Source organism: Oreochromis aureus, linkage group 15 (assembly GCF_013358895.1).
Source record: "Oreochromis aureus strain Israel breed Guangdong linkage group 15, ZZ_aureus, whole genome shotgun sequence".
NCBI classification, from domain to species: Eukaryota; Metazoa; Chordata; class Actinopteri; order Cichliformes; family Cichlidae; genus Oreochromis; species Oreochromis aureus.
Genome location: NC_052956.1, coordinates 25,455,096 through 25,482,169, shown reverse-complemented (window position 1 = coordinate 25,482,169; position 27,074 = coordinate 25,455,096). Strand labels below are relative to the sequence as shown.

The following is a 27,074-nucleotide window of genomic DNA, read 5'->3' as shown; positions in this document are numbered from 1 at the left end:
CCTGAAACATTTTACGATTCACACCCTGGAGGACACAGGGACAGTGTCTATAACAGTAAAATTAACATAACAAACAAACAATAAAGCACTTTTCAAAATCATTCATAAATCATATAGAACTGCATTTATTGCTTTATTGCTTAAATAAAGACAACTCACAGAGTGGGAGTGGACCAACACAAAGGTATCTGTACTTTGATGCTTCCTTTACAAGAGGATACACTAATATTCCTTTTGGAAAGGAAAAGAAATCACACAATTCAAAATAACGTACTATCACAAAAACAAATGATCAACATAACTGACAGTTCATGTTTTTGCCTTACCAAACGAACATAGATATATATGTTTAATAGTACCGTAAATAAATTATGACCTGTATTCATGAGGTTATTAAACAGGGTTAGTATAATTCAGTTTGGGTTGGTTATGTATTTTAAGTGTTAAGTGCTTATTTGGATTTTAACGAATGAATTTGACTTCAGTCATAGAAAAGCTGGATAGCGACACATGTCACACTGTTACATCTCTGCAGCAAAGAGAAAAAAAATGAGAGTGAATAATATAAGCATGATAAATGGGATCCATCTTCCCTCTGTATGATGGTTGCCATTATGGCAATGCTGTGTGGACTCAGCTGTGGCTGCTGAAGGCTCCCACAACAACGGGTAGTGTAGAAACACAATGGCAGACTTTAAAACAGGCCCACATTTCTCTAACGGAAGCAGGTACCTCTAATAAACATCTGCGCTGATGCACAAAAAACCTGGTCTCACAAAAATAGATCTCCTAACACTGTTTTAATGTTACAATGTCAGAGTCATGTTAGAGTCAGTTGTGAAGTCTGTAGTAGTGCACACATGAATTATTTCATGTGAGCTATAGCAGTATTGAATAATTTTGCCTTCTGAGAATAGTGTCTGTCAGTGATGAATCATTGATTTTTAATTACTAACTTTTTCAGTCAAAAGTAACTCTGATGCCTAACCCTCACCAAACCAAACAGACACCTAAACAGACACATCACTGATGTCACTGATGTGTCTGTTTAGGTGAAGAATTTGTTGTAGTTCAAGATTCACTCAGCTTTTTTGGTACGTCGTATGTAAATTCATGGTATGTTTTCATCTATTATTTCATCTATTATTATCTATTGCCCGCCTTTTATTTTTGATTTATTTTAAAATTAGTGTTTTAACTATTAGTTCCTGAAGATGAATGCTTTTACAATGACCATCTTCTTTTTGATGGCTAGATGTTAGTGATGGTAAGACTACTTCTGGTAATTTCCTCTGATCTAAGATATGCGGTCAGTGTTGAGCTGGTCGTCCAGCGTCGATACAGAAGATGACGGAGCACAAAGAGTGATTCAAGTGGAAACCCAAGTGAACCATCATGCATCATCAACATTATGCAGCTGCGGTCATTTCCCAAAGACTCTTACACAGAACACAGAGACACTGAGGAGTCATATGACCTTAGTCTAAACCCAGCATACAGACGTTCAGTGAATGTGGTCCTGAAGGTGTGGAGGTGAATCAGAGTGTCAGAGGAGACTCTGTAGAAGGACAGAGTGCCAGCAGGACAGTCCACATACACCCCTACTCTGCTCTTGGTGAGGGAGGAGGAGATGGATGTTTCCTGGTTATTGTGCCACACAGAGTAACCACCATCAGAGCAGCTCAGACTCCAGGACTGATCATTCCAGCCAAACCTGCAGTCGGTCATATCTGCTTTTCTACTGATTCCTCTGTAACTTACTGCTATAAAGACCCCCCCACTCCACTCGACCTCCCAGTAACAGCGACCAGTTAGAGCATTTCTACACAGCAGCTGAGAGCAGGTATCAAATCTCTCTGGATGATCAGGATACGATTGTTCTGCTCCCACTATCACCTTCCTGTTGTTGTTAGCAAGTTTGAGCTTCCTGTTCACTGAGTTTGTGTCCAGTTCAAGTTCAAAGAAGTCTGATGGAAAAAGAGAGGAGACATAATAATAACTAACAAAAATATCATTTAAAGATAGGATTTAAAGACAAACTGACAGGTTGCTTTTTTTCAGCAGTCAAACTTACACTTCCCAACATCAGGTTTCAACCTGTGTGCTCCACCATGCTCCACCCTGGATGAAGGAAGAGTTGGGATGACCATCAGCACCATCATGAACATAAAGAGTGATTTAACAGACAGCTGTACCCTGACCTCAGTTTCCATTTTCCATTTTTTGGAAACCTGGTTGTGTTGCTTATAACCGTATCATGATATTAATCCAGTGTATTTCAATGGATTATTGACAAAGCTGACGTTAGGGAATAATAGTTCACTAATAGAGTTCACAAAAGAATACTATGCATTATGGATGCATGTTGCACATAATTATGACCATTAACCAGCGTATTTAGAAGAAATATATTACCAGTGTTGGGAAGGTTACTTTTAAAATGTATTCCATTACAGAATACTGAATACATGCCCCAAAATGTATTCTGTAATGTATTCCGTTACGTTACTCAATGAGAGTAACGTATTCTGAATACTTTGGATTACTTAATATATTATCGTGCTGTTTACAACTACGTGAATGTACTATTGCTGTGATTTATTACTGTTACTGAAGGTCCGCGGCTCCAAACCGTAGTAAAGGGATCTCTGGCTAATACGGTGGGTTCCGTGTCGGGCTGGTAGCCGAAAACTAGCTTTACTTTGTTGTCTGGGTCAACTTTGCTAGCGAGAGACAGAGAGAGGCGTTGAAAGGCTGCTTCAACGAAACTTATTGTTTCGGAAGAAAACACGAACACGGTGTACAGTCGAGTCTCAGTAGCGTACTTACAACTGGGCTCGTCAGGCACTCTTCTTGGCTGCTGTGGTTATTATTATATTTACATGCTTCCAGCTCCCGTTTTTGCTCCGTGACAGCTCGGACTTCCTTTCTCTCCCTCCCTCGCTCACAGACACATAACGTGTATGGCAGTCCATTCTCCCTGCAGCACGGACTACACTGCCCATGAGGCTACATTCTTTAGGGCCATGCCTGTAACATTCTGCCTTTTAGCTTAGCACAACAACAACAACAAAAAAGCGCTCTCTCACCCAGGAAACACGCAGAGAGAGAGAGAGCGCGTCACCCTGTAACCATGGCAACCGTAACGCTGCCGCCTGGAACAACTTTACGTAGCTGTCAAACAAACCCAAATAATCCTGACCCGCGACAATATGAAACAGGAAAGTACCGCCGTGTAATCCATTTATTTCAACAAAGTAACTGTATTCTGAATACCACCTTTTTAAACGGTAACTGTAACGGAATACAGTTACTCATATTTTGTATTCTAAATACGTAACGGCGGTACATGTATTCCGTTACTCCCCAACACTGTATATTACACAAAAAATGTGAAAAGTATAAACTTCTTTTTTGATGTAGATTAATTCTTTGGAAACCTATGTGGTTCATCTGTGAAAAGAAATTTTAAGATCTTGTCATATTCCTGTACCTGAGAACATCAAGTCTCCAGTGTGAATCCTTTACTCCAGCCCATAGCTGTTCCACTCCTAAGTGTCCTGGATGATTGTAACTCAGATCCAGTTCTCTCAGGTGAGATGGGTTAGAACTAAGAGCTGTGGCCAGAGAAGCAAACCCTTCGTCTGTGACCAGACAACCTGATAGACTAGAGTTAATAAAAATAAAATTCAAGCAGAAAGTAAAGGAAAACCTACACTTATTGGCCATTTGCACCATCGGATGAACATTAAAATTGATTTAAGACAGTTGTATTCTGACCTCAGAGTTTCCATTTTACAGTGTGGACTCTTTAGTCCAGTGGAAAGCAGCTTGACTCCTAAATCCAGCAGATTGTTGTTGCTCAGGTCCAGATTTTGTAGATGAGAATGATTGGAGCTAATAGCTGAAGCTAAACAAGCACAGCCTTCATTTGTGACCTGGCAACCTGACAAGCTGGATAAATAGAGGTCATGAAGTTAAAAACAAAGAATAAAACAAAACAACAAAAACAACAAAAAACAGATGTTGGCCACCCATTTCAACATTTGGACATTTTCAAATGAACATTAATTGGCTATATTCTGACCTCAGAGATTCAATTTTACAGTGAGGACTGTCAAGTGCCATTGATAGCTGCTGTACTCCATAATCTTTGAGATTGTTGTTGCTTAGCTCAAGCTTTCTCAAATGGGATGAGTTGGAGCGAAGAGCTAAGGCCAAAGGAGCACAACCCTTTTCTGTTACCAGACAACCTGACAGACTGAGATTGAATCATGATTAAATTACACAACATCAAAGAAAAACCTTTAAAATAAGTCAAAATCTAAACATTTATTAATTGTATCCTTACCGGAGTGTTTCTAGTTTGCAGTATGGACTCTGCAGTCCATGAGATAACAGCTTCAATCCGGGATCCTTCAGGTTGTTGTTACTCAGGTCCAACTCTCTGAGACTAGAAGGCTGGGAGCTGAAAACTGAGGATAGAGTTTCACAGCTTATCTCTGAAAGGTTGCAACTGTTGAGCCTGGGGAACAATTGCCAATGAAGACAAAGTGATTTATTTAAGTCATACAAAATAAAAAATATCCAATTTCTTTAAACCTATTCACAGATCCACCTACAGAGCTCTGTTGGAAGCTTTGATGACTGGCAGGAGCTTTACAAGAGCCTCCTCTGAAGCAGAGTATTTCTTCAGATCAAACACTTCAAGTTCTTTTTCAGAAGACAATAAGATGAAGACCAGAGCTGACCACTGAGAAGGAGACAATTTTTCTGTGGAGACACGTCCTGAACTCAGGGACTTTTGGATCTCCTCCACTAGAGAATGATCATTCAGCTCATTGAGACAGTGGAACAGATTAATGCTTTTCTCTGCAGACAGATTCTCACTGATCTTCTTGATGTATTGGGCTGTTTCCTGATTGGTTTGTGAGCTACTTCCTGTCTGTCTCAGTAGGCCCTGTAAAAGAGTCTGATTTGTTTGCAGTGAAAGACCCAGAAGGAAGCGCAGGAACAAGTCCAGGTGACCTTTTGGACTCTTTAGGGCCTTGTCCACAGCACTCTCATGGAGATGTTTGAGTTTAGATTTGGGTCTTACTTTAGACAGCAAAGATGTTGTTTGTTGTTCTCTTAGCAGGTTGACTCCAGAGTTGATGAAGGTCAGATGGACATGAAGAGCAGCCAGAAACTCCTGAACACTCAGATGGATGAAGCAGAACACCTTGTCCTGGTACAGCCCTCTCTCCTCTTTAAAGATCTGTGTGAACACTCCTGAATACACTGAGGCTGCTCTGATATCGATGCCACATTCTGTCAGGTCTGATTCATAGAAGATCAGGTTTCCTTTCTGCAGTTGATCAAAAGCCATTTTCCCTAGAGACTCGATCATCTTCCGACTCTTTTTATTCCAGTGTGGATCTATTTCAGCTCCTTCTTCATACTTCACATTATTCACTTTGGCCTGAACCACCAGGAAGTGGATGTACATCTCAGTCAGGGTCTTGGGTAGCTGTCCTCCCTCTCTGGTTTTTAGCACATCCTCCAGAACTGTAGCAGTGATCCAACAGAAGACTGGGATGTGGCACATGATGTGGAGGCTTCGAGATGTCTTGATGTGGGAGATGATCCTGTTGGATTTTTCTTCATCTCTGAATCTCTTCTTAAAGTACTCCTCCTTCTGTGGGTCAGTGAATCCTCTGACCTCTGTCACCATGTCAACACAGTCAGGAGGGATCTGACTGGCTGCTGCTGGTCTTGTGGTTATCCAGATGCGTGCAGAAGGAAGCAGGTTCCTCCTGATGAGGTTTATCAGCAGCACATCCAGTGAGATGGACTCTGTAACATCAGTCAGGGTCTCAGTGTTGTGGAAGTCCAGAGGAAGTCGACACTCATCCAGACCATCAAAGATGAACAAAACCTGGAAGTCTTCAAAGGTACATCTATCTTCTTCTTTGGTTTCAGGAAAGAAGTGTTGAACAAGTTCCACCAAGCTGAACTTTTTCTCTTTCAGCACATTCAGCTCTCTGAAAGTGAATGGAAACATGAACTGGATGTCCTGGTTGGATTTGTCTTCAGCCCAGTCCAGAGTGAACTTCTGTGTTAGGACTGTTTTCCCAATGCCAGCCACTCCACTTGTCAGCACTGTTCTGATTGGCTTATCTTTAACAGGTGATGCTTTAAAGATGTCTTCTTGTCTGATTGTTGTTTCTTGTCTGTCTGATTTCCTGGATGCTGTTTCGATCTGTCTGACCTCATGTTCATCATTGACCTGTGCAGTCCCTCCCTCTGTGATGTAGAGCTCTGTGTAGATCTGATTCAGAAGAGTTGCATTTCCTGCTTTAGCAATTCCCTCAAAAACACACTGGAACCTGTTCTTTAGTTTAGTCTTAACTTGACGCTGGCACTCTGCAGCATGGGTTCCTACAAAATAAAAACAATGACAAGTTAATAAAGCTAAATAAATTGTAAACTTTTTTTTAAAAAACACAGTCCATTAAATCTATTCAACCCATCAGTTGCAAATCAACTGCTTCTGCCAGAAAACTTCATAGATGTGATGGAGATGTGTAGAATATATACAAACAGAGTTTGAAATATCAATCAAATTCTCTTACTGCGCTGCAGACGGTCAGCCAACTCTTGCTGCTTCATTTGCTTCAGGAAATCCACTGTAATTCTCAGAAATGACTCTCTGGTACTCTTCCTCTCCTCCTCATCAGATTCCAACACCCCCTCATCTTCCCTCAGATTCTCTGCATTTTGGGGGTAACCTGGACTCAGAATGTTCTGGATCTTTTTCAGCTCATTCTTCACAAAACTGAAAATGTTTTCCTCCAACATCTGGAACCCAGAAAAATGTTGTTTAACTTCAGTTGAAACTGAGGAGAAATGTACACCTTTGTAATAATAGACTACAGTTAATGTGCCAGAATTTATTCATTGCCTCCATTCATCCTCCCTCTTCCGCTTATCTGAGTCACAGAGGAGCTGGAGCTGATTCCATGAGGTGAGAGGCAGTGTGCACCTTGATCCAGGGCTAACTCAGAGAGACAGATAACATTCACACCTATTGGCAATTTAGAATCAAATTAACCTAACCCCAACAACTGCATGTCTTTGAACTGTGGGAGAAAGCCAGAGCACCCAGAGACAAACACAGGGAAAACTTCACACAGAAAGCCGCTGGCCAGATGGTGGAATTGACCTCAGGACCTTCTTGCTGTGAGGCAACAGTGCTACCACCACAATGAACTGCTGAAGTTATAATAAAAATAAAATCAAATAAATTATTTATAAGCATAACTAAACAATGTAACCCATTTGTCATGGCCTGGGTCTATGGGCCCAAGGCTCATGTATTTGTTGTGTTCTGTTATCTCTCTCCTGTTACTCCGTCTGTGTGTGTTTGTGTGTGTGTTCATGTGTATGTTATTTACGTCCGCGCTCCCGGATGTTTTGGGTTGCTGGAGGGATTGCGACCCCGGAAGTATTCCTGTGCAGGAGGCAGCCACACCTGCTGCTCGTTATCCGTGGCCAGCTGATTACCGTTGTCAGGAGCACTGAATTTAAGAGGGTGGCTGAGCTCCAGTTGGCGTGGGATTCTTAAACGTCAAACCCATTAAGTACAGCCGTTGACTAATGTGTGTTAAAGACCTTGCTATAGTGGATTATTCTGCTGAGCTGTGTTTGTTTGTGTGCCACCAGGAGTTGGGAGCGGAGTGCGTCTATTGTCAGGGAGGGAAGTCACGGTTTGGAACTGGGGTTTTGGACTTCCACTCACCATAAATACGTAGTCCAGATGTGTTTGATGGTGCAGGACTTGCTGGTCAACACTGCAAAACACATTTAACTTTAGTATAAGTACAGTTTGTTTAAGGGGTTCCTTTCTATAATAAATTCTGGTGGAAACAAAGTAAATACTGTTCTCATTGTTGGGTGTGATCCCAAAAGGTCGATTCTGTCCATCTGGATGTAGTGTTTGCAGTGGGAGAAATGTTTCGTCACTCATCCAAATGACTTCTTCACTCTCAGCTGACTGCAGGTTTCCCCAATCTTATAAATAGTACATATCTCCAGACCATCTCTGAATCAAGGAGGGGGCCTAAGGGTACATCTTTCACCATCTTACAATGCTGTGATTGCAGCCATTCCCCAACTCTCTGTGAATGGTACTCATGGCCATTGATCAGTGGTCTTTGATCCATGATCAGTGGTTTTTAATCAATGGGCTTTGATCAGTGGTTGATGATCAATGGTCATGACAATTTTCATATTAATCATCAAGGAACTGACCTCACAGCCCATTGTTCATTTAGTGGGCTGGTTTCAGTCACTGTGCAAATGTACTGTTTATAAGGTTGGGGAAACCTGCAGTCAGCTGAGACTGAAGAAGTCACTTGGATGAGTGACGAAACATTTCTCCCACTGAAAACACTACATCCAGATAATCAAAATCAACTTTGGGGAACTTACTTATCTACATGTTGGATGTGATTTTTTCAAGGAGGAAGCAAAATGAAATTCTTATATTCTTACCTGTTATCAACAGACTGGGGTCCATCTTGGAAAGATATGTGACTTTCAATTGACCCCAAAGTCTTTATGGACGCACAGCTGGGTACAAGAGAGTCTGGACTTTCCTGAAGGACACTGTTAGAAGTACACAGGTGTAACTCACTCCACTGAAAAATTCAGCATAAAACATCCACTGAAAAAAAGTAGGGTATGTAAGGTAAAAACTTAGTGTGGAGGCAAAAAGTAAAAACATGCAAACAAACCAAAAAAAACTGGTACCACGTGGGTCAAATGATTTCAGTACAAGGAGGCACACCGAAGGATTCCTTAGGAAGGATCTCCAATGATGCACTGAACACTCAATCTTCTCCTTTACTCTCTATACTTTTATATGACGCTATCGCATGTCACTATGTTTGTCCCAGCTCTTTCTTATAATCTGCAGTCGCACAAATAATTGTACTTAGTGTAAAAACACATTACTGGTGAGGGATGACCTCCACCTAGGCTGTTCTTTACTTCTGGTTTTATGGACAGAATTACTTGGTGTAGCCAAGAAGAGGGTTTGCAGACAGATATTAGCTTTTTGTGGATTATCTGACCGTCATGAACTCCACTTATGAGGCCTTTGTTCTCAAAATGTGTGAATATTCATTTTATTTTAGTATAACACATTTTTTGCAACAGCATAATGAAACAAAACCAGTGGGCACAAGAAACTCAAACACACACATGCAAATGCACGCACATACACACACACAGGCAGACACACGCACACATACCCACACACAGGCAGACACACACCCACGCGCACACAGTGGAGCTTACTAGTTTTTAGACAAAGGCCAGCTCTGAAATTTGCTGCATCTGTCTTTCGTCTGTTCACTTTTCGCGGACTCGCAGCTTGATTCAGGTCCAGGTTCTGTTACAGCAGAGTCCAAGCTACTCTGTGTCTTTTTGCTTAAACACAACACACACACGGACACACACACACACACACTCAGTTTTAAGTTAGGTAAATGTTTAGCAGATATTGCTGTGAAAGAAGTGAATGCAGAAAAATGAGAAGACTCAGAACAATACAAACTGTATCAAACTTTATGAATATTGAATTATTTGTTGAAGGAGGAGAATTAGAAACATTATTAACTTCACCATTGTAATCTCTGCCCCACATTTACTTTGTTCCCATCTCATCACCTAAAGCTTGGGGCTACTGTGCCGCATTGGCTGTGCACAACATGCAAATCAGTACTAATCAGTAAAAGAACTTGAAATTTAACAGGCTGTGAGAGAAGAAGTTGATGGCATAGAGCTACAGTCAGGCTTCCGCTTGTTAACTGATGCTATAAACCACAGAGTTAAAGTGCTTTAAGAGCACAGGTGGAAGACGTGTTGTGTTTTTAAATGATGATGAGCTCCTCTTCTCCTCCTGCCTGGCAGCTACATATTCACATCCTCTGTCTCTGCTCTGCACATGTCCAAACTCATCTCTAATCTTTCTGAAAATCTGAACTCGGACTCGTCCCTTCTTTATAATAGTTTCTGTCTCCATATCTACTGACATTCCTTTTCTCTCTGGAGCACACCTCCACTTCTCCACACTCTCTGATCTACCCCACTGACCCCACACTGATTGTTATTAACTTTCCAAATTCTCACTTCTGTAGTTTGTTCTACATCACCTCAGAGATGTCTGCTACTTTCCTGCTTTATTGAAGTTTATTAAATCTCATCACTGTGTCTTGCAAGAAAGGGGAACGTTAACCCTTTCTTGCATGAATTATGTTAACCTCAATCAGGATTTTTTTCTTAAGTATTTTTATCCATCTTTAGGCATGAAGATTTTTTAACTTCATTATTTTAAACATGTACTTTTCAAAGACGTTTTTTTTTTATTTCTATTTTTTACCCCTAACAAGTGTTAAGGCTGCAGGAGTAGAACAGTAATTGGTTCAAAGGGAACTGAGACATGTAATTTTGACATGTTTAGCTCTAAAATCTGCAGCAGCAATTTAACTTAGACTAATTAACTTCAAAGCAAAGTGGTTAGCAGTGCAAAGAGTGGAGCTGTGCTTTATTTAACTCATTGGCTTTATATGGGACATGCTATCATTTTACACACATTGCTCTGGTCATAACATGCTAACTTTTGAATAATAATTGATTAATTATTTTTGTATAATAAACTTACTTACTGTTTTTTAAATAAGGGCTTCTTTTTCGGTCTAATATGATGTTTGTTGCTTGCTGACATGGGTTCAGGTTTAGATCCAGCAGAGTATGATTTGTACCACAGCTTTTTTCTTCTACATAAAACACACACACAGATTTGATTGATGACATCACTGCCTCATCGGTCAGACATGAGCATCTCTGATCAGTTTGGATTCACAGAGGTTACAGCAGTGTAATGTGGAGACAAAGAGCAGTAGTGAAAAACAGGAAGCCAGTGAGGTTTACTGGGAAAAAATCAGTATGCAATTTCTGTGTTCATGATGCTTTCAGGCCCCTCTTCTGTGGAACCAGCTTCCAGTTTGGATTGAGAAGACAGACACTATCTCTACTTTCTCAAAGGAGATTATGATTGTTGGGTCTAGATTACAGTATTAAAGGCCTGAGGTGACTGTTGTAATATCTTTATTCAGAACACTGAAGTTCCACTCCGTCAGTGTAAAATTGTCAGTGTAAAATGTGTCTCTTTAACTGTTTAATCCAACCTCATGTTGGTGTAGCACCCTGACTCACTGTCTTCTGAAACATATACATGAAAACAAAAACTTACAGTACCTTTTAGAACTCTTTGAAGACCAGTGTTCTTTATAATTAATCAGTTCTTGGTAGGAACTGTCACTCTTTACAGACACAGAGCTGGGTTCATGTTCAGGTCCAGCAGAGTGTGATTTGAGCCACAGCTTTGGTCTAACACAAACACAAACAGAGCTTTGAGTGTGAATAATGATGGAGCAGTGATGCGAGTGCTGAGCTGTGACATGGAGAAGAGTCCTGGTAGTCAGAGACGGTCCTCTCACCTCTGAGCTTTGGTCTTGCTCTCACGTTCCCTACACAGAGTGGATGCAGGGGGAGGGACTCCCTCCTCTCTTTGCTCACACTGATCCATAGCAAAGCCCACACCTTCACACAGAAACAGCAAACTAATAGTTAACAGTGAAAGAAACATTCGTGAGAAAAGCTGAGACAGGCTGGACAATTATGGACAAATTTATTAAACCCTCCAAAATATGACTATCCAGAGTTGGGACTAGGAAGCAGAGTTGCAGTCTTACATGCCTCTCTGCAGCTTCTCTCCTCCTGTCCCCCCCCCCAAAACCCATCTTCATAGAGACTGTGTCAGCTCCCAAACAGACAAAAAACAAACATAAAAAATCACAAAGAAAGAACAATACAGTATACAAATCTGCACCAAAGAGTAAAACAGTGAAATGTGGATTATTAAATATTAGGTCTCTCTCCTCCAAGTCTCTGTTAGTACATGACTTAATAATTGATCAACAAATCAATTTACTCTGCCTTACAGAAACCTGGTTACAGCAGGATGATTATGTTAGTTTAAATGAGTCAACACCCCCGAGTAATTCTAACTACCAGAAATCTCAAAGCACAGGCCGAGGGGGCGGTGTGGCAGCAATTTTTCACACCAGCCTATTAATCAACCAAAGACCAAGACAGACTTTTAATTCATTTGAAGGCGTGATGCTTAACCTTGTCCACCCCAGCTGTAAAACTCAAAAACCAGTCTTATTTGTTATTATCTATCGTCCACCTGGGCCTTACACTAAGTTTCTGTCTGATTTCTCAGACTTTTTATCTGATTTAGTGCTCAGTTCAGATAAAATAATTATTGTGGGTGATTTTAACTTCCATGTAGATGCTAAAAATGACAGCCTCAACATCGCATTTAATCTGTTATTAGACTCAATTGGCTTCTCTCAAAATGTAAAAGAACCCACCCACCACTTTAATCACACTCTAGATCTTGTTTTAACATATGGCATAGAAACTGAACATTTAACAGTGTTTCCTGAAAACCCTCTGCTGTCTGATCATTTCCTGATAACATTTACATTTACAAGAATTGATAACACAGCAGTGGAGAGTAGACTTTATCAAAGTAGATGTCTTTCTGAAAGTGCTGTAACTAAGTTTAAGAATATAATCCACCCACTGTTATCATCTTCAATGCCCTGTACCAACATAGAGCAGAGCAGCTACCTGAACGCTACTCCAACAGAGGTCGATTATCTTGTTAATAATTTTACCTTCTTGCCACGTATGACACTGGATACTGTAGCTCCTGTGAAAAATAAGGCCTCAAATCCGAAGTACCTGTCTCCCTGGTATAATTCTTAAACACGTAACCTAAAGCAGATAACTCGTAAGCTGGAGAGGAAATGGCGTGTCACAAATTTAGAAGATCATCATTTATCCTGGAGAAATAGAAAGCCCTCCGTAAAGCTAGAACATCTTACTATTTGTCACTGATTGAAGAAAATAAGAACAACCCCGGGTTTCTCTTCAGCACTGTAGCCAGGCTGACAAAATGTCAGAGCACTGAGCCAACTATTCCTTTAGCGTTAACTAGTAATGAATTCTTGAACTTCTTCACAAATAAAATTTGAATCATTAGAGAAAAAATTACTCATAATCATCTCACAGATGTAATATTATCTACAACTACTTTTAGTACCATTGATATTCATTTAGACTCTTTTTCTCCAATTGATCTTTCTGAATTAACTTCAATAATTACTTCCTCCAAACCATCAACATGTCTTTTACACCCCATAATCGGCTATGTACCACAGGCCTTCAAGCTGGCTGTAGTTAAACTGTGCTTAAAAGTACTTAAAAAGCAATCTCTAGACCCAGCCGTCTTAGCTAATTATAGGCCAATCTCCAACCTTCCTTTCATATCAAAAATTCCTGAAAGAGTAGTTGTCAAACAGCTAATAGATCATCTGCAGAGTAATGGCTTATTTGAAGAGTTTCAGTCAGAGCTAATCACAGCATTATGGTGTTCCACGGTTCAATGCTAGGACCAATTCTGTTTACATTATACATGCTTCCCTTAGGGCACACTTTAACATCCAAAGAGCCATCGTTTTTCCACGCAAAAGAAAACACTGCGAGCCGCAAATACTTTTTGACATCTAAAATGAAGATAACACTGTATATATTGTTTTTTTAACTTTATGCTTTCTGTGAACAACTAAAGTGTGTTGCTTATGAAATCCATGAAGTGCTACAGAGAAAATTACATTTTATTTATGTAATTAACACATTTTGAACTCTTAAAGAAATATAACAAAAATGAAATACACTCAGTTGAAGGTCTCTTAAATGAATTTAAAAGCTGAACTTAAATGATCCATGTAACAAAGAAAAACTGTTGTGAGCCGCCACCCTTATATCGCTTTTGGGCTTTTGGAACGTAGCGGAGCCTTGACCCGAATTTTAAAAAATAATTGGAAAAAAATCACTATGCTACAAAAAAAATGAAAAATAAATATCTGCAAAATTCTGCATAAATATTTATTTTACCTGGTTAATGTGTGTGGCAGGGCGTGGTCTGCAGTGCCGCTGCAGGGGAATCAGACGCACCTGAGCGGCACCCGCAATCACCCCTCGCCGCCTTAAAGTCTGTTCTCTTTCTGCTGTTGTGTTGTTGTGAGCTGAAAAGCTACAGCCGGCTATATACGTACAGCAACCGTGTGTGAAAAGTGGTCAATAAAGAGATGCTGAAAAGCATGTTCATGGAAACATCGTCGGGTCTGCCGTGATGTGTTTACAATGGGACTTCTGCTCCTGAACCTCTGCGCACAGCGCCTGCAAATCGGGCTGCTGAAGTCACTTTCATCTTTACGCAGGACTGTAAGCTGTCATCTGTGAGGCGTGAGTGGTGTTTGTTTTTAACATAGTTCACGGTGGAGAACAGCTGCTGACATAATGTGGATCCAAAGATCCATAATTGGCCTACCTGGGGTTGAAAGTCTCAATAAATGCATGACGCTTATTTTGAACGACGAAAAATAATAAAATATAATTTTATTTTTATATTTCTACATCACAATAATCTTCCAATTTAAAACTACAAGTTAATAAAGAACTAAACACAAATAAAATACACTTCAGCTAAATACTTCTAATTTATTTTCCCAAACCACCCGGAGCCGCAGTATAAGGACTAAAGAGCCGCAGGTTGCCGACCCCCGCCTTAGGCAGTATCATCAGAAGACATAGTATACATTTTCATGAAGCCAGGTAACACACACCAATTAGTTAAACTGCAGGAATTTCTTGAAGACATAAAGACCTGGATGGCCGCTAACTTTCTGCTTCTTAATTCAGATAAAACTGAGGTCATTGTACTCGGCCCTGAAAATCTTAGAAATATGGTATCTAACCAGATTCTTACTCCGGATGGCATTACCTTGGCCTCCAGTAACACTGTGAGGAACCTTGGAGTCATTTTTGACCAGGATATATCCTTCAATGCACATGTTAAACAAATATGTAAGACTGCTTTCTTCCATTTACGCAACATCTCTAAAATTAGAAATATCCTGTCTCAGAGTGATGCTGAAAAACCAGTTCATGCAGTTATTATTTCTAGGCGGGACTGCTGTAATTCATTATTATCAGGAAGTCCTAAAAACTCCCTGAAAAGCCTTCAGTTGATTCAAAATGCTGCAGCAAGAGTACTGACAGGGACTAGAAAGAGAGAGCATATTTCTCCTATACTTCATTGGCTCCCTGTTAAATCCAGAATTGAATTCAAAATCCTGCTCCTTACATACAAGGTCTTAAATAATCAGGCCCCATCTTATCTTAATGACCTTATAGTACCATATCACCTCAATTAGACCACTTCACTCTCGCACTGCAGGCTTACTTGTTGTTCCTAGAGTATTTAAAAGTAGAATGGGAGGCAGAGCCTTCAGTTTTCAGGCCCCTCTTCTGTGGAATCAGTTTCCAGTTTGGATCTGGGAGACAGACACTATCTCTACTTTTAAGATTAGGCTTAAAACTTTCTTTTTTCCTAAAGCATATAGTTATGGCTGGGCCAGGTGACCCTGAATCTTCCCTTAGTTATGCTGCAATAGGCATAGGCTGCTGGGGGATTCCCATGATGCATGATGGTTTTCCTTTTCAATCCAATCCAATCCAATTTTATTTATAAAGCACTTTAAAATGCCGACCAGAGGACCAAAGTGCTGCACAGAAAATTGGTTAAAAACAGCAGAATAACAGAAAACAGCAAAAATAAATAAATAATAAAATAAAATAATAAAAATAAATAAAACACATAATACATAAAAATTAAAGCAGCCCTATACTAAAAAAGAAAACAGTCACCCTACTCACTATGTGTTAATAGACCTCTCTGCATTGAATTGTATGTATTATTAATCTCTGTCTCTCTTCCACAACATGTCTTCTATCCTGTCTTTCTTCTCTCACCCCAACCGGTTGCAGTAGATGGCCCCGCCTCTCCCTGATCCTGGTTCTGCTGAAGGTTTCTTCCTGTTAAAAGGGAATTTTTCCTTCCCACTGTCGCCAAAGTGCTTGCTCATAGGAGGTCATTTGATTGTTGGGTTTTTCTCTGTATGTATTATTGTAAGGTCTACCTTACAATATAAAGCGCGTTGATTTGGCGCTATATAAATAAAAGTGAATTGAATTGAATTGAATGACAACATCAGCTGACATCTCATCTCATGGCTTCAGATTTTTACTGTGTAACTGGAGAAAGCGTCTTGGATTACTGTTTTCACTCTGAGAGAAACTGAGACTGCTGTTGAAAACCTATATGTTGGAACTTCAAAGCCAAAAAAAATTAAAGTGACATTATAACCTGTATAAACTGTGGCAAAATCCACTCAGTGTGTGTGACACCTAATAGGATGTTATGGATCAAATGCATACAGCTAGTGAATCACTATGAAATACTACTACTACTACTACTACTACTAATAATAATAATAATAATAATAATAATAATAATAATAATAATAATAATAATAATAATAATAATAATAACTTTATATTATGATGCAACTAGTATATTATTTCACTTTGGTGTCCCAGAGCTTCAGGCTTCCACCCAGAGTGACTGATTTAAAAATGTCTCAGAATTTCTGCTGAGTTTAGACCGACTTCCTGCTGTGGGTTTAATCCACACCTTGTGAACTGAAAATGAACCTCAGCCAAGCTTATGTGGGCCGTTCAACCAGTTCACACATTCTCTACATTTTTCCCTCCAGACTCAGGATCAGATTACAATCAAACTGTTATTCACATTACCTGCTAATCACAACAAGAACACATGAAAATCACTGGAAAGTTATTGTGTTTTAGCTCAGAGAGAAAATCTTTACAAAATTTATACCCCAAAGCAGCAAACAGCCAATCAGCATGAAGAGACATCTCTCCTGTACAGCCAGTGATCCAGCTCACTGTGATCAGACTGATCCTGTTCGCACATTTACAGATTTCTCAGGTGGGATTCTTACCCGCTGATTTCACTTCAGATCAGCTTCCAGACACTTCCCAGCTTTCTGTGTGGAGGAAACATCTGGAGAGAAGCAGCTGCTCATTCACCTCGTTTGTCAGTCCTGGTGTCTGTGAACGTCTGATCTGATGACACTGCCACATGATCATAAGTTAACTTTAGTGTGACGTCAAAACCAGTTTAACCTGTAGAAGATCAGTAGAGACAGGATGGAGGAGCTGTAGTGTGGATCACATACAGTACTGTATGTTGGATATGTTGGACAGCCTGAGATCTCTGCCACGGACCTTCAGTCTTTTCCTTCAACCTGTTTTTTAAAACACATTTGTACCAATAAAGATTGGTTTGAACAGCTGTTAAACAGCTAAACTGTGGGATTCCTTTTACTTCTAGGGGCAATAGTAGCAGTTCTTCAGGTAATGCAAGTCAAATGAAAAGCACTGCAAGGTCAGAGATCAAGGTTGGATTGAAGTTCAGGTGCTGTGTTTGTTTGTGTGAGGAAGATTTTTGTGATTTAATGATCTTAATGCTCATTAATGATCTTCTTATGGCCTCTGACAGTGGAATCATCTCTGTGCTCGTCCTGCAGAACCTCGGGGCAGGGAGGTTTTCCTTCCCACTGTCCCCAAAGTGTGTCCCTTAGTATTTCTGCTCAGTTCAGTCAGATTTTCTTCTGTGAGAGACTTTAAAGAAGCAACTTTCTGTAACATAAATTGGAAACACTAGAAAGTCATTCTTTAACTCACAGAGAAATCAGCAATGACAACCATCTGTCCTGTACAGTTAGTGATTCAGCCCAGTGTGTCCAAAGTGATCCTATTCACACATTTACAGATTTCTCTGGTGGGATTCTCACCTGCTGAACTCACCTCAGATCAACTTCCAGACACTTTCCAGCTTCATGTGTGAAGGAAACATCTGGAGAAAAGAAGCTGCTCATTCTCCCTGGTTTCTCCTCTTTGTCTGTGATTACTGGATCAGAGGACATGGTCACATCCTCAGAAGTTTAGAGTCCAAACTTCTCAGTTTGGCCTTTCATCACCAAGCCCAGTAAACCCTAGCCCAGGGGTCGGCAACCTGCAGCTCCGGAGCCGCATGCGGCTCTTTAGTCCTTATAGTGCGGCTCCGGGTGGTTTGGGAAAATAAATTAGAAGTATTTAGCTGAAGTGTATTTTATTTGTGTTTAGTTCTAAATTGGAAGATTATTGTGATGTTGAAATATAAAAATAAAATTATATTTTATTATTTTTCGTCGTTCAAAATAAGCGTCACACTCGCATGAAGCTTGGTATACCCTTGAAACGCCGTGCATTTATTGAGACTTTCAACCCCAGGTAGGCCAATTATGGATCTTTGGATCCACATTATGTCAGCAGCTGTTCTCCACCGTGAACTATGTTAAAAACAAACACCACTCACGCCTCACAGATGACAGCTTACAGTCCTGCGTAAAGATGAAAGTGACTTCGTACAGCCCCGATTTGCAGACGCTGTGCGCAGAGGTTCAGGAGCAGAAGTCCCATTGTAAACACATCACGGCAGACCCGACGATGTTTCCATGAACATGCTTTTCAGCATCTCTTTATTGACCACTTTTCACACACGGTTGCTGTACGTATATAGCCGGCTGTAGCTTTTCAGCTCACAACAACACAACAGCAGAAAGAGAACAGACTTTAAGGCGGCGAGGGGTGATTGCGGGTGCCGCTCAGGTGCGTCCGACTCCCCTGCAGCAGCACTGCAGACCACGCCCTGCCACACACATTAACCAGGTAAAATAAATATTTATGCAGAATTTTGCAGATATTTATTTTTCATTTTTTTTGTAGCATAGTGATTTTTTTCCAATTATTTTTGAAAATTCAGATCAAGGCTCCGCTACGTTCCAAAAGCCCAAAGGCGATATAAGGGTGGCGGCTCACAACAGTTTTTTTTTGTTACATGGATCATTTAAGTTCAGCTTTTAAATTCATTTAAGAGACCTTCAACTGAGTTTATTTCATTTTTGTTATATTTCTTTAAGAGTTCAAAATGTGTTAATTACATAAATAAAATGTAATTTTCTCTGTAGCACTTCATGGATTTCATAAGCAACACACCTTAGTTGTTCACAGAAAGCATAAAGGTAAAAAACAATATATACAGTGTTATCTTCATTTTAGATGTCAAAAAGTATTTGCGGCTCCCAGTGTTTTCTTTTGCGTGGAAACCAGGTCCAAGTGGCTCTTTGGATGTTAAAGGTTGCTGACCCCTGACTTAGAGGAACAGGATATACATAAAAGTCACACAAGGTAAAGTCGCAGGATTTTTAAAAAAGAAGTTAGTGTCTGTAGCTCATAAACAGGAAACACCATTCTTTAACTCAGAGAGAAACTGTTCACAGCATCAAGAAACTGTACAGTTAGTGGTTCAAAACAATAAGACTAAAGTCACAACAAAGAAGCTGCGGAGCAAAGTGCTCTGTCAGGGTAATAATGTATAACCTTGGATGTGAGGAGCAGGATGAAGAGAAATATGCCCTCTCTATATGGATCATTTTTAACGGTGAATTACTATAGTCCAGTGAAGAAGCAATATGAACCAGGAGAGATCTGGTCAGATGTGTAAACCAACTCAACTGACTCCTTTCAGCGTAGAGGAGTAGCAGCTCTATCCTGACTGAACTCCTCACCTCATCTCTAAGGGCCAGCCACTCTTCGGAGAAAGCTTCCTATATCCGCAATCTCATTCTTTCACTCCGAGAGCAACTTGGGGTTAGTATGTTGCCCAAGGATATTTGCAGCCAACTACCAAACGTCTGATTACTACATGACCTGCTCCACCTCCTAGGCCACAACCACCCCTCAAGAAGGAAGGTGACTTTGTGAGTTATCACACTCACTAGATTTTTACAAAACCTGACCTCTGACCTTGACCGTACTGAATCCTAAATCATTTCATAACAGAAATAAAATCTCAAAGACACTCAGTATTTAAACACATCTCAGCATTTAGTAAAACTGAAGTAAATTTGCATATACATACTGTACACAGTGGCTTTACCAATAACTATGTATGACAGACAGTACATAAGACAGAGGACAGACACATTCTGACAACAGTTTCAGATATGCTTTCAAAAATACTAATTATAATAAACATTTTATATAAAATTTAATGGAAAAAAAGGAAATGCTCAGACATCCAGCCATCATTTGACTTCAGATGATCAGAAATCCTTTAAAAACATTTCTGGAAGAACCTGTTATAACCTGTTATAGTTACACCAATATCTCTGTGGGAGGAGAATACTATGAAAAACAATGTGCTGCCGATACTGCAGTACCATAATTTCATGTGATAAGAGACTGTAAGGCATGTATGACACGTGACTTCGATTACTATGAGTGGTTATTCTGCCAACAGAAAAAATAACAGTTTGACCGTCTTTAATGCCCGGGCCACGTGATGACACTTTATCATTTATGAACATATACATTATTATCAGCATACACACACACACACACACACACACACATTGACATGACATCAAATTTCACTGATTTTCTATGTTGATAATTTCATACATTAAAAACATTTCTACACTTGAAAATAACATTTGAACAGACAAATATCTCTACATGGTTCTCTTCTTAGCTTGTCTAAGCAGCTGCAGTCAGCCAACAGTTGGAACATTTTTCCACATATGTGGAAACGTTCCCTCCTACACAGAACACAGAGACACTGAAGACCCATACCACACTTCAAAACCAGGATAAAGAGGTTCGGTGAATGTGGTGTTGAAGGTGTGGAGGTGGACGAGTTTGTCAGAGGAGACTCTGTAGAAGGACAGAGTGCCTGCAGGACAGTCCACATACACTGCTACTCTGTTAGAGACAGAGGAGGAGGAGGGTAGGGCCAAATCTACGTCCTTCCTAAAGTTGTTGTGACAAGCACGGTAACCATCTTCACAACAGTTCAGACTCCAAGACTGATCGTTGGATCCAAGCTTGCAGTCATCGCCGTCTCCTCTCCTTCGGATTTGTCCGTACGTCACTGCGATGTCAACCACTCCTCTCCACTCAATCTCCCAGTAACAGCGACCTGTAAGCTCATGTTTGCAGAGAAGCTGATTCCAATACTCAAATCTGTCTGGATGATCAGGATATGGCTGCACTGCTCTCACATGTGTCACCCTCCTGTTGTTGTCAGACAGTTTGAGGTTTCTGTGCGCTGTGTTTGGGTCCAGTTCCAGTTCGCAGAAGTCTAACAGAGAAAATACAACATAATAGCAAAGAAATTACAACAGTAGTTTATAGATCTGAATTCTTGCACAGTCAAGCACAAACAGAAGATCAGTTCCACAATTGGTGCCCCTTCAGAGTGCCAGCAGAATGAAAACCTTTGAGAATAAGCTGAATTATCTGATCAGCTCCTCATCTTATGTGATTGAGGCATTTCAGTTTAATAAGAGATGAATAAAAAGTGCAAACTTACATTTTTGCAGTGCAAACCTTAACACCTGCTCTGTGCTCTGGTCCACTCTGTAGAGAAGTATAGTGACAGCCACATACAAATTATCAAGCAGAATACATTAGTCATGTATGCAAAGAATTCACAAATTTCCTCATATGACACACTGTTTTAGATCAAATTGCTATTTTACTGATGGGGGCGAACAAGTTACTATTGTTGGTGATGTCAAATTGTAAATGACAGAAGTGTTTCAAGAATCTAAGAAGTGCAAAAGAATCTGACTTTGATTTTAAAAAAAAGTGCCTAAAATGTTGGTCTCAATAGTTTCAGCCTATAAAATGTGAAAGCCAAAAAATAAACTTTGAAAATGCATTCCAGTGCAATGTTTTCATGAGTCACTTGCTAACAAAAAGAATTAGCATAATATGTTATCACACTGTATCATTGATGAAAATAGCAATTTGTTTAGAGTATATTTAAAAGTGTTCATTTATATTTCTATTTTCTACCTCTTTGGTTGTTTCGGATGCTCCAGACTTCTATCAACGTGCTGAGATTTATTAGTTTTCACCACTGGCAGCAGCCTCAGAAGAGCCTCCTCAGTAGCAGAGTATTTCTTTTGGTCATACACATCCTGATCTTCTGATGACAGTAAGATGAAGACCAGAGCTGACCACTGAGAGGGAGACAGTTCATCTTTGGAGAGACTTCCTGAAATCAGGGACTGCTGGATCTCCTCCACTAGAGAACGATCATTCAGCTCATTGAGACAGTGGAACAGATTAATACATTTCCCTGCAGGCAGTTTCTTGCGGAGTTTCTTCTTGATGTACTGGACTGTTTCCTGATTGGTCTCGGAGCAACTTCCTGTCTGTGTCAGCAGGCCTTGTAAGAGACTCTGACTGGTCTGCAGTGAAAGACCCAGGAGGAAGCGCAGGAACAAGTCCAGGTGTCCATTTGGACTCTTTAGGGCCTTGTCCACAGCACTCTGGAGATGTTTGAGTTTAGATTTGGGTCTTACTTTAGACAGCAGAGATGATGTTTGTTCTTCTTCTAACAGATCAACTCCAGAGTTGATGAAGGTCAGATGGACATGAAGAGCAGCCAGAAACTCCTGAACACTCAGATGGATGAAGCAGAACACCTTGTCCTGGTACAGCCCTCTCTCCTCTTTAAAGATCTGTGTGAACACTCCTGAGTACACTGAGGCTGCTCTGATATCGATGCCACATTCTGTCAGGTCTGATTCATAGAAGATCAGGTTTCCTTTCTGCAGCTGATCAAAAGCCAGTTTTCCCAGAGACTTGATCAGCTTCCTGCTCTCTAGACTCCAGGGTTGATTTGTCTTAGTTCCTCCATCATACTTGACCTTCTTCACTTTGGACTGAACCACCAGGAAGTGGATGTACATCTCAGTCAGGGTCTTGGGCAGCGGTCCTCCCTCTCTGGTTTTCAGCACATCCTCCAGAACTGTAGCAGTGATCCAGCAGAAGACTGGGATGTGGCACATGATGTGGAGGCTTCGAGATGTCTTGATGTGGGAGATGATCCTGCTGGATTTTTCTTCATCTCTGAATCTCTTCTTAAAGTACTCCTCCTTCTGTGGGTCAGTGAATCCTCTGAGCTCTGTTTCCATGTGAACACACTCAGGAGGGATCTGACTGGCTGCTACAGGTCGTGTGGTTATCCAGATGCAAGCAGAAGGAAGCAGTTTCCCCCTGATGAGGTTTATCACCAGCACATCCACTGAGGTGGACTCTGTAACATCAGTCAGGATTGTAGTTTTGTGGAAGTCCAGAGGAAGTCGACACTCATCCAGACCATCAAAGATGAACACAACCTGGAAGTCTTCAAAGCTGCAGATTCCTGCTTCTTTGGTTTCAGGAAAGAAATGTTGAACAAGTTCCACCAAGCTGAACTTTTTCTCTTTCAGCACATTCAGCTCTCTGAAAGTGAATGGAAACATGAACTGGATGTCCTGGTTGGCTTTGTCTTCAGCCCAGTCCAGAGTGAACTTCTGTGTTAGGACTGTTTTCCCAATGCCAGCCACTCCCTTTGTCAGCACTGTTCTGATTGGTATATCTTTAACAGGTGATGCTTTAAAGATGTCTTCTTGTCTGATTGTTATTTCTGATCTGTCTGGTTTCCTGGATGCTCTTTCAATCTGTCTGGCCTCATGTTCATTATTGACCTCTGCAGTCCCTCCCTCTGTGATGTAGAGCTCTGTGTAGATCTGATTAAAAAAATTTGGGTTTCCTGCTTTAGTGATCCCCTCAAACACACACTGGATGTTTTTCTGTAGATGAACTTTGAGTGTACGTTGGCACTCTGCAGCATGGGTTCCTAAAGAAACATACAAAAGCTATGATTACTATCCAGGCAGTTCTATGGAGGCAAAACATGATCCGAAAAATGTAAGGAACGTGTGGAGTGGAATTAAAAAAATCACTAGGATTAAGTTGACAGACAACGAGTGGGCAGCCTGTAGACAACAAAAAGATAAATCATTTCAACAGGTTTATTTCTCAACTCTCTGAAGTGTTATCCACCACAGAGCGCCTTTCACACACTCTCACTACCTTCAGTGAATCTTCTGTCATCAAGTGAATCCTGACATCTGAGTGTGAAGTAGTCAGACTCGAACGTCAAGGAAGGTGGTAGGAAAGCAGACTCAGCAGACATTTCAAGTTCCCAGAGGTGAGCAATTTATTTACAGTGAATTCCATCATACGTGAAACTTAATTAACTTAAGTAACTTAATTAACAAAACTCAAAAGTACATGAATGCGATAACACAGCTCACCTGCCCTCCTTCATCTGAATCTGGCAGAGACTGACTATATAGAGGGCCATCAATTTCCCTTCAATTAGTCCAGCAAGTACCACTCACTTGAGCTGAGGGACCTAAAACTCTACACAGATGACTAAAAATGACAAAAACCTCCTCACACTTCTGATTAGCACATTTACACAACTAGCTCTATTTACAAAAAAAAAAAAAAAGATTCAAAAAATCCCTTCAGACTCTTGGTTCCACCTGCTGATGTCATGTCTGACATCATCAGCTCTTTAAAATCAGGAAATGCTAATATACATAATAAAATATAAAGAAACATGTAACTGAGTATTTGCCTTAATTTGCAGAATGTTTGTTTTGCTGGCAACAGAATGCTTACACAAAAAAACCCGGGATAGTCAGTGCAGCAATGTTACTTTGACAAATAGCAAATCATAGCAAATAAATATAGAGACCGAATAATGGACATAGTGAGCAAAAAAAGTCAACGCATCTGGGACAAGTGGAGAGCATTACAACTGCTCATCCCCTTTGTCACACTGAGAAACATTCCCTGCTGGACTGTGATGTCACTAGGGATGGGTACCGGTGTCCGGTGCCATGATGGCACCGGTGCTGACATAAACGGTAGTAACCAGACCGAAAAGCAGCGCACATTTCGGTGCTTTATTTCGGTGCTTTTTTTTCCCCTGAGCCAATTCTAGCCAATCATTTTACGTTTCCGAGGATAGTAGGCGGGGCCAGGTACGTACGTTCTTTTAGAGCAGAGCTACAGATTAAAAATGCCCAAGGCGAAGCGATCAAAAGTCTGGCAGTACTTCACAGCAAAAGATGCAAACTCAGCAGCCTGCAACAAGTGCTTTAAGCTGATATTGTGATACTGTCAAAGGAGGTAACACCTCAAATCTGATGAAACACCTGGCGACGCATAGCGGTTTTTTTTTAAAGCCGAGAAATAAGCCGTGTTTGATAGCTTGCTGCGAGACCTCACACTGCACATCTACTGCGGGTGTGGTGCCTGTTATCGGACCCGGAGTTAGCAACATCCCCCCAATAGAGAGTCCTGGCCCCTAGCCCTGTCAGCGTAGCAGAAATGATGACGGATGATGATGGCAGCAGCAGCCGTTCTTCTCTGCGTGAGTAGCTTCATGTTGTTCGTGTGTAACGTTGAGTAGGCTAACCACATTATTACATTAATGCATGTAAGGTGAACTAGCAAACACCGTCGTAGTTACATGCAGCTGTCTTCTTGTTTGATGGCAGATACTCCCTTCACCCTGGCCAAAAAGGTAGCCCAAAGAAAAGTGGAAAACAGTTAAACATGAGAGGTTTTTGGACAAAGTTTGTGTTTTTCCATTGTTTAAGCACTGCTTCCAGCCAAGAGTGATGCCATATATGCCCTATAGCTGCAGAAAAGGCTAACATTGTTATCTTTTTTACAAAAAAAAGCTGAACATGAGAGGTTTTTGGACCAATTTTGTGTTCTCCATTCTTTAAGCACCGGTTTGAGCACCGTTTAAGCACCGGCACCGTTTCAAAAGTACCGGTTTGGCACCGGTATCGGATAAAACCTAAACGATACCCATCCCTAGATGTCACTATTAAGGTCCTGAGGACTTGTGCTTCCCAGCTGTCACATTTACAGCTGGAGTCAAAAGCATAGTGAGACTCCAGTGTTAGTGAAAACAACACGCCTAGTTCTTTTAGCAAAGAAAATCACATTATCACCAGTGGAAGCTGATGACACCAACAGACTAAATAAACTGATCATGAAGGCTGGCTCTATAATAGGTTGTAAACTGGACCTCCTCTCCACCACAGCTGGAGGTCACCTGTCAATGGAAAATTGTACTTGGTAGTCAGTATAAGCTTTTAATGATATAAGTTTGCATATGATAGAATACTGTATGTTGACCTTTTGATGACTTAGACTGTTGTCCACTACAAGACTGTTTTATAAATTCTTTCTCACAGCGATAATAGCTGAACAAGCAGGAAGAGGAGGAGAGCTGGACACTTTTATCTGCGCTCTCTAACAAGAAGAGGGGCCGCGTCCTTCTGAATCTCACAACACACACACATACACCTGAACCACTCTTATCTTCACTCCCTACGCACTAACATTCCTCTGCCTATGAATAGACGTATTCACTGTTGTATTGCTTTGTATATAAATAAAGACCAGAGCGGTAACGGAGCGCGCATCGCAGGGCCCCCACTCTGGTGTGAGCGTTCTGTGATCGCCCTTGTATACAAGTAAATGCTGCAGCGTCTGTGTGTTTCTACCCTTAGACTCTTAGCTGAAGAAGTGTCTTTAGAATAAATCTCTTGACATCACCGAACAAACCTTTATGGGTAATCTTGGCATATTTCTTATCTTATTTTAAATCATCTTACTGGTCTGTAGACAGTTGGCCAGCTCCTCCTGCTTCATTCTCCTCAGGAAGTGTTGTGTGATCTTCAGAAATGACTGTCTGCTGCTCTTCTGCTCTTCAGCTGTACCACCCAGGCCCTCACCTTCACTCTGATCAAGTCCACCGTCTCTGTAATCTGGATTTAGGACCTCCTGGAACCTCTTCAGCTCGGTCTTCACAAATCTCATAATGTTCTCCTCAAGTTGCTAGAAAGAAATGTCAGCTTCTGTTAAACACAACACCACCTTTAGTGTATCTAACTGTCTTTGAAGTGCTCAGTGCAGAAAAAGCACCAACTCAGTCAAGGTTACTGTCTTTGAGATATTTTTGTCATTACTTGTACCATATAAGTAATGACAAA

The 27,074-nt window shown here is 40.7% G+C and overlaps 2 protein-coding genes across 3 annotated transcripts; both read right to left on the bottom strand.

The window, feature by feature from the left end:
- Positions 1-86: 86 nt before the first annotated feature.
- On the bottom strand, positions 87-17,160 carry LOC116330559 (NLR family CARD domain-containing protein 3-like). Of its 2 annotated transcripts, XM_039599092.1 has the most exons (15): positions 17,049-17,160; positions 11,547-11,649; positions 11,305-11,436; positions 10,713-10,823; positions 9,343-9,474; positions 8,536-8,649; positions 7,781-7,832; positions 6,615-6,840; positions 4,623-6,420; positions 4,352-4,525; positions 4,088-4,261; positions 3,781-3,954; positions 3,494-3,667; positions 2,075-2,121; positions 87-1,967 (listed from the first exon to the last, which is right to left on the bottom strand). In XM_039599092.1, the coding sequence occupies exons 2-15, from the start codon at positions 11,633-11,635 to the stop codon at positions 1,441-1,443; spliced, it is 3,924 nt and encodes a 1,307-aa protein (XP_039455026.1). In that variant the 5' UTR covers positions 11,636-11,649; positions 17,049-17,160; the 3' UTR covers positions 87-1,440. The 2 variants fall into 2 exon arrangements, with proteins under 2 accessions (XP_039455026.1, XP_031608769.2); XM_031752909.2 differs by lacking the exon at positions 9,343-9,474.
- Positions 17,161-20,016: 2,856 nt separating this feature from the next.
- Positions 20,017-22,977, bottom strand: LOC120433067 (protein NLRC3-like). Its single transcript, XM_039598591.1, has 3 exons — positions 22,012-22,977; positions 21,524-21,570; positions 20,017-21,292 (listed from the first exon to the last, which is right to left on the bottom strand). Exons 1-3 carry the CDS (start codon positions 22,911-22,913, stop codon positions 20,751-20,753), a joined length of 1,491 nt encoding a protein of 496 aa, XP_039454525.1. The 5' UTR covers positions 22,914-22,977; the 3' UTR covers positions 20,017-20,750.
- Positions 22,978-27,074: the final 4,097 nt, after the last annotated feature.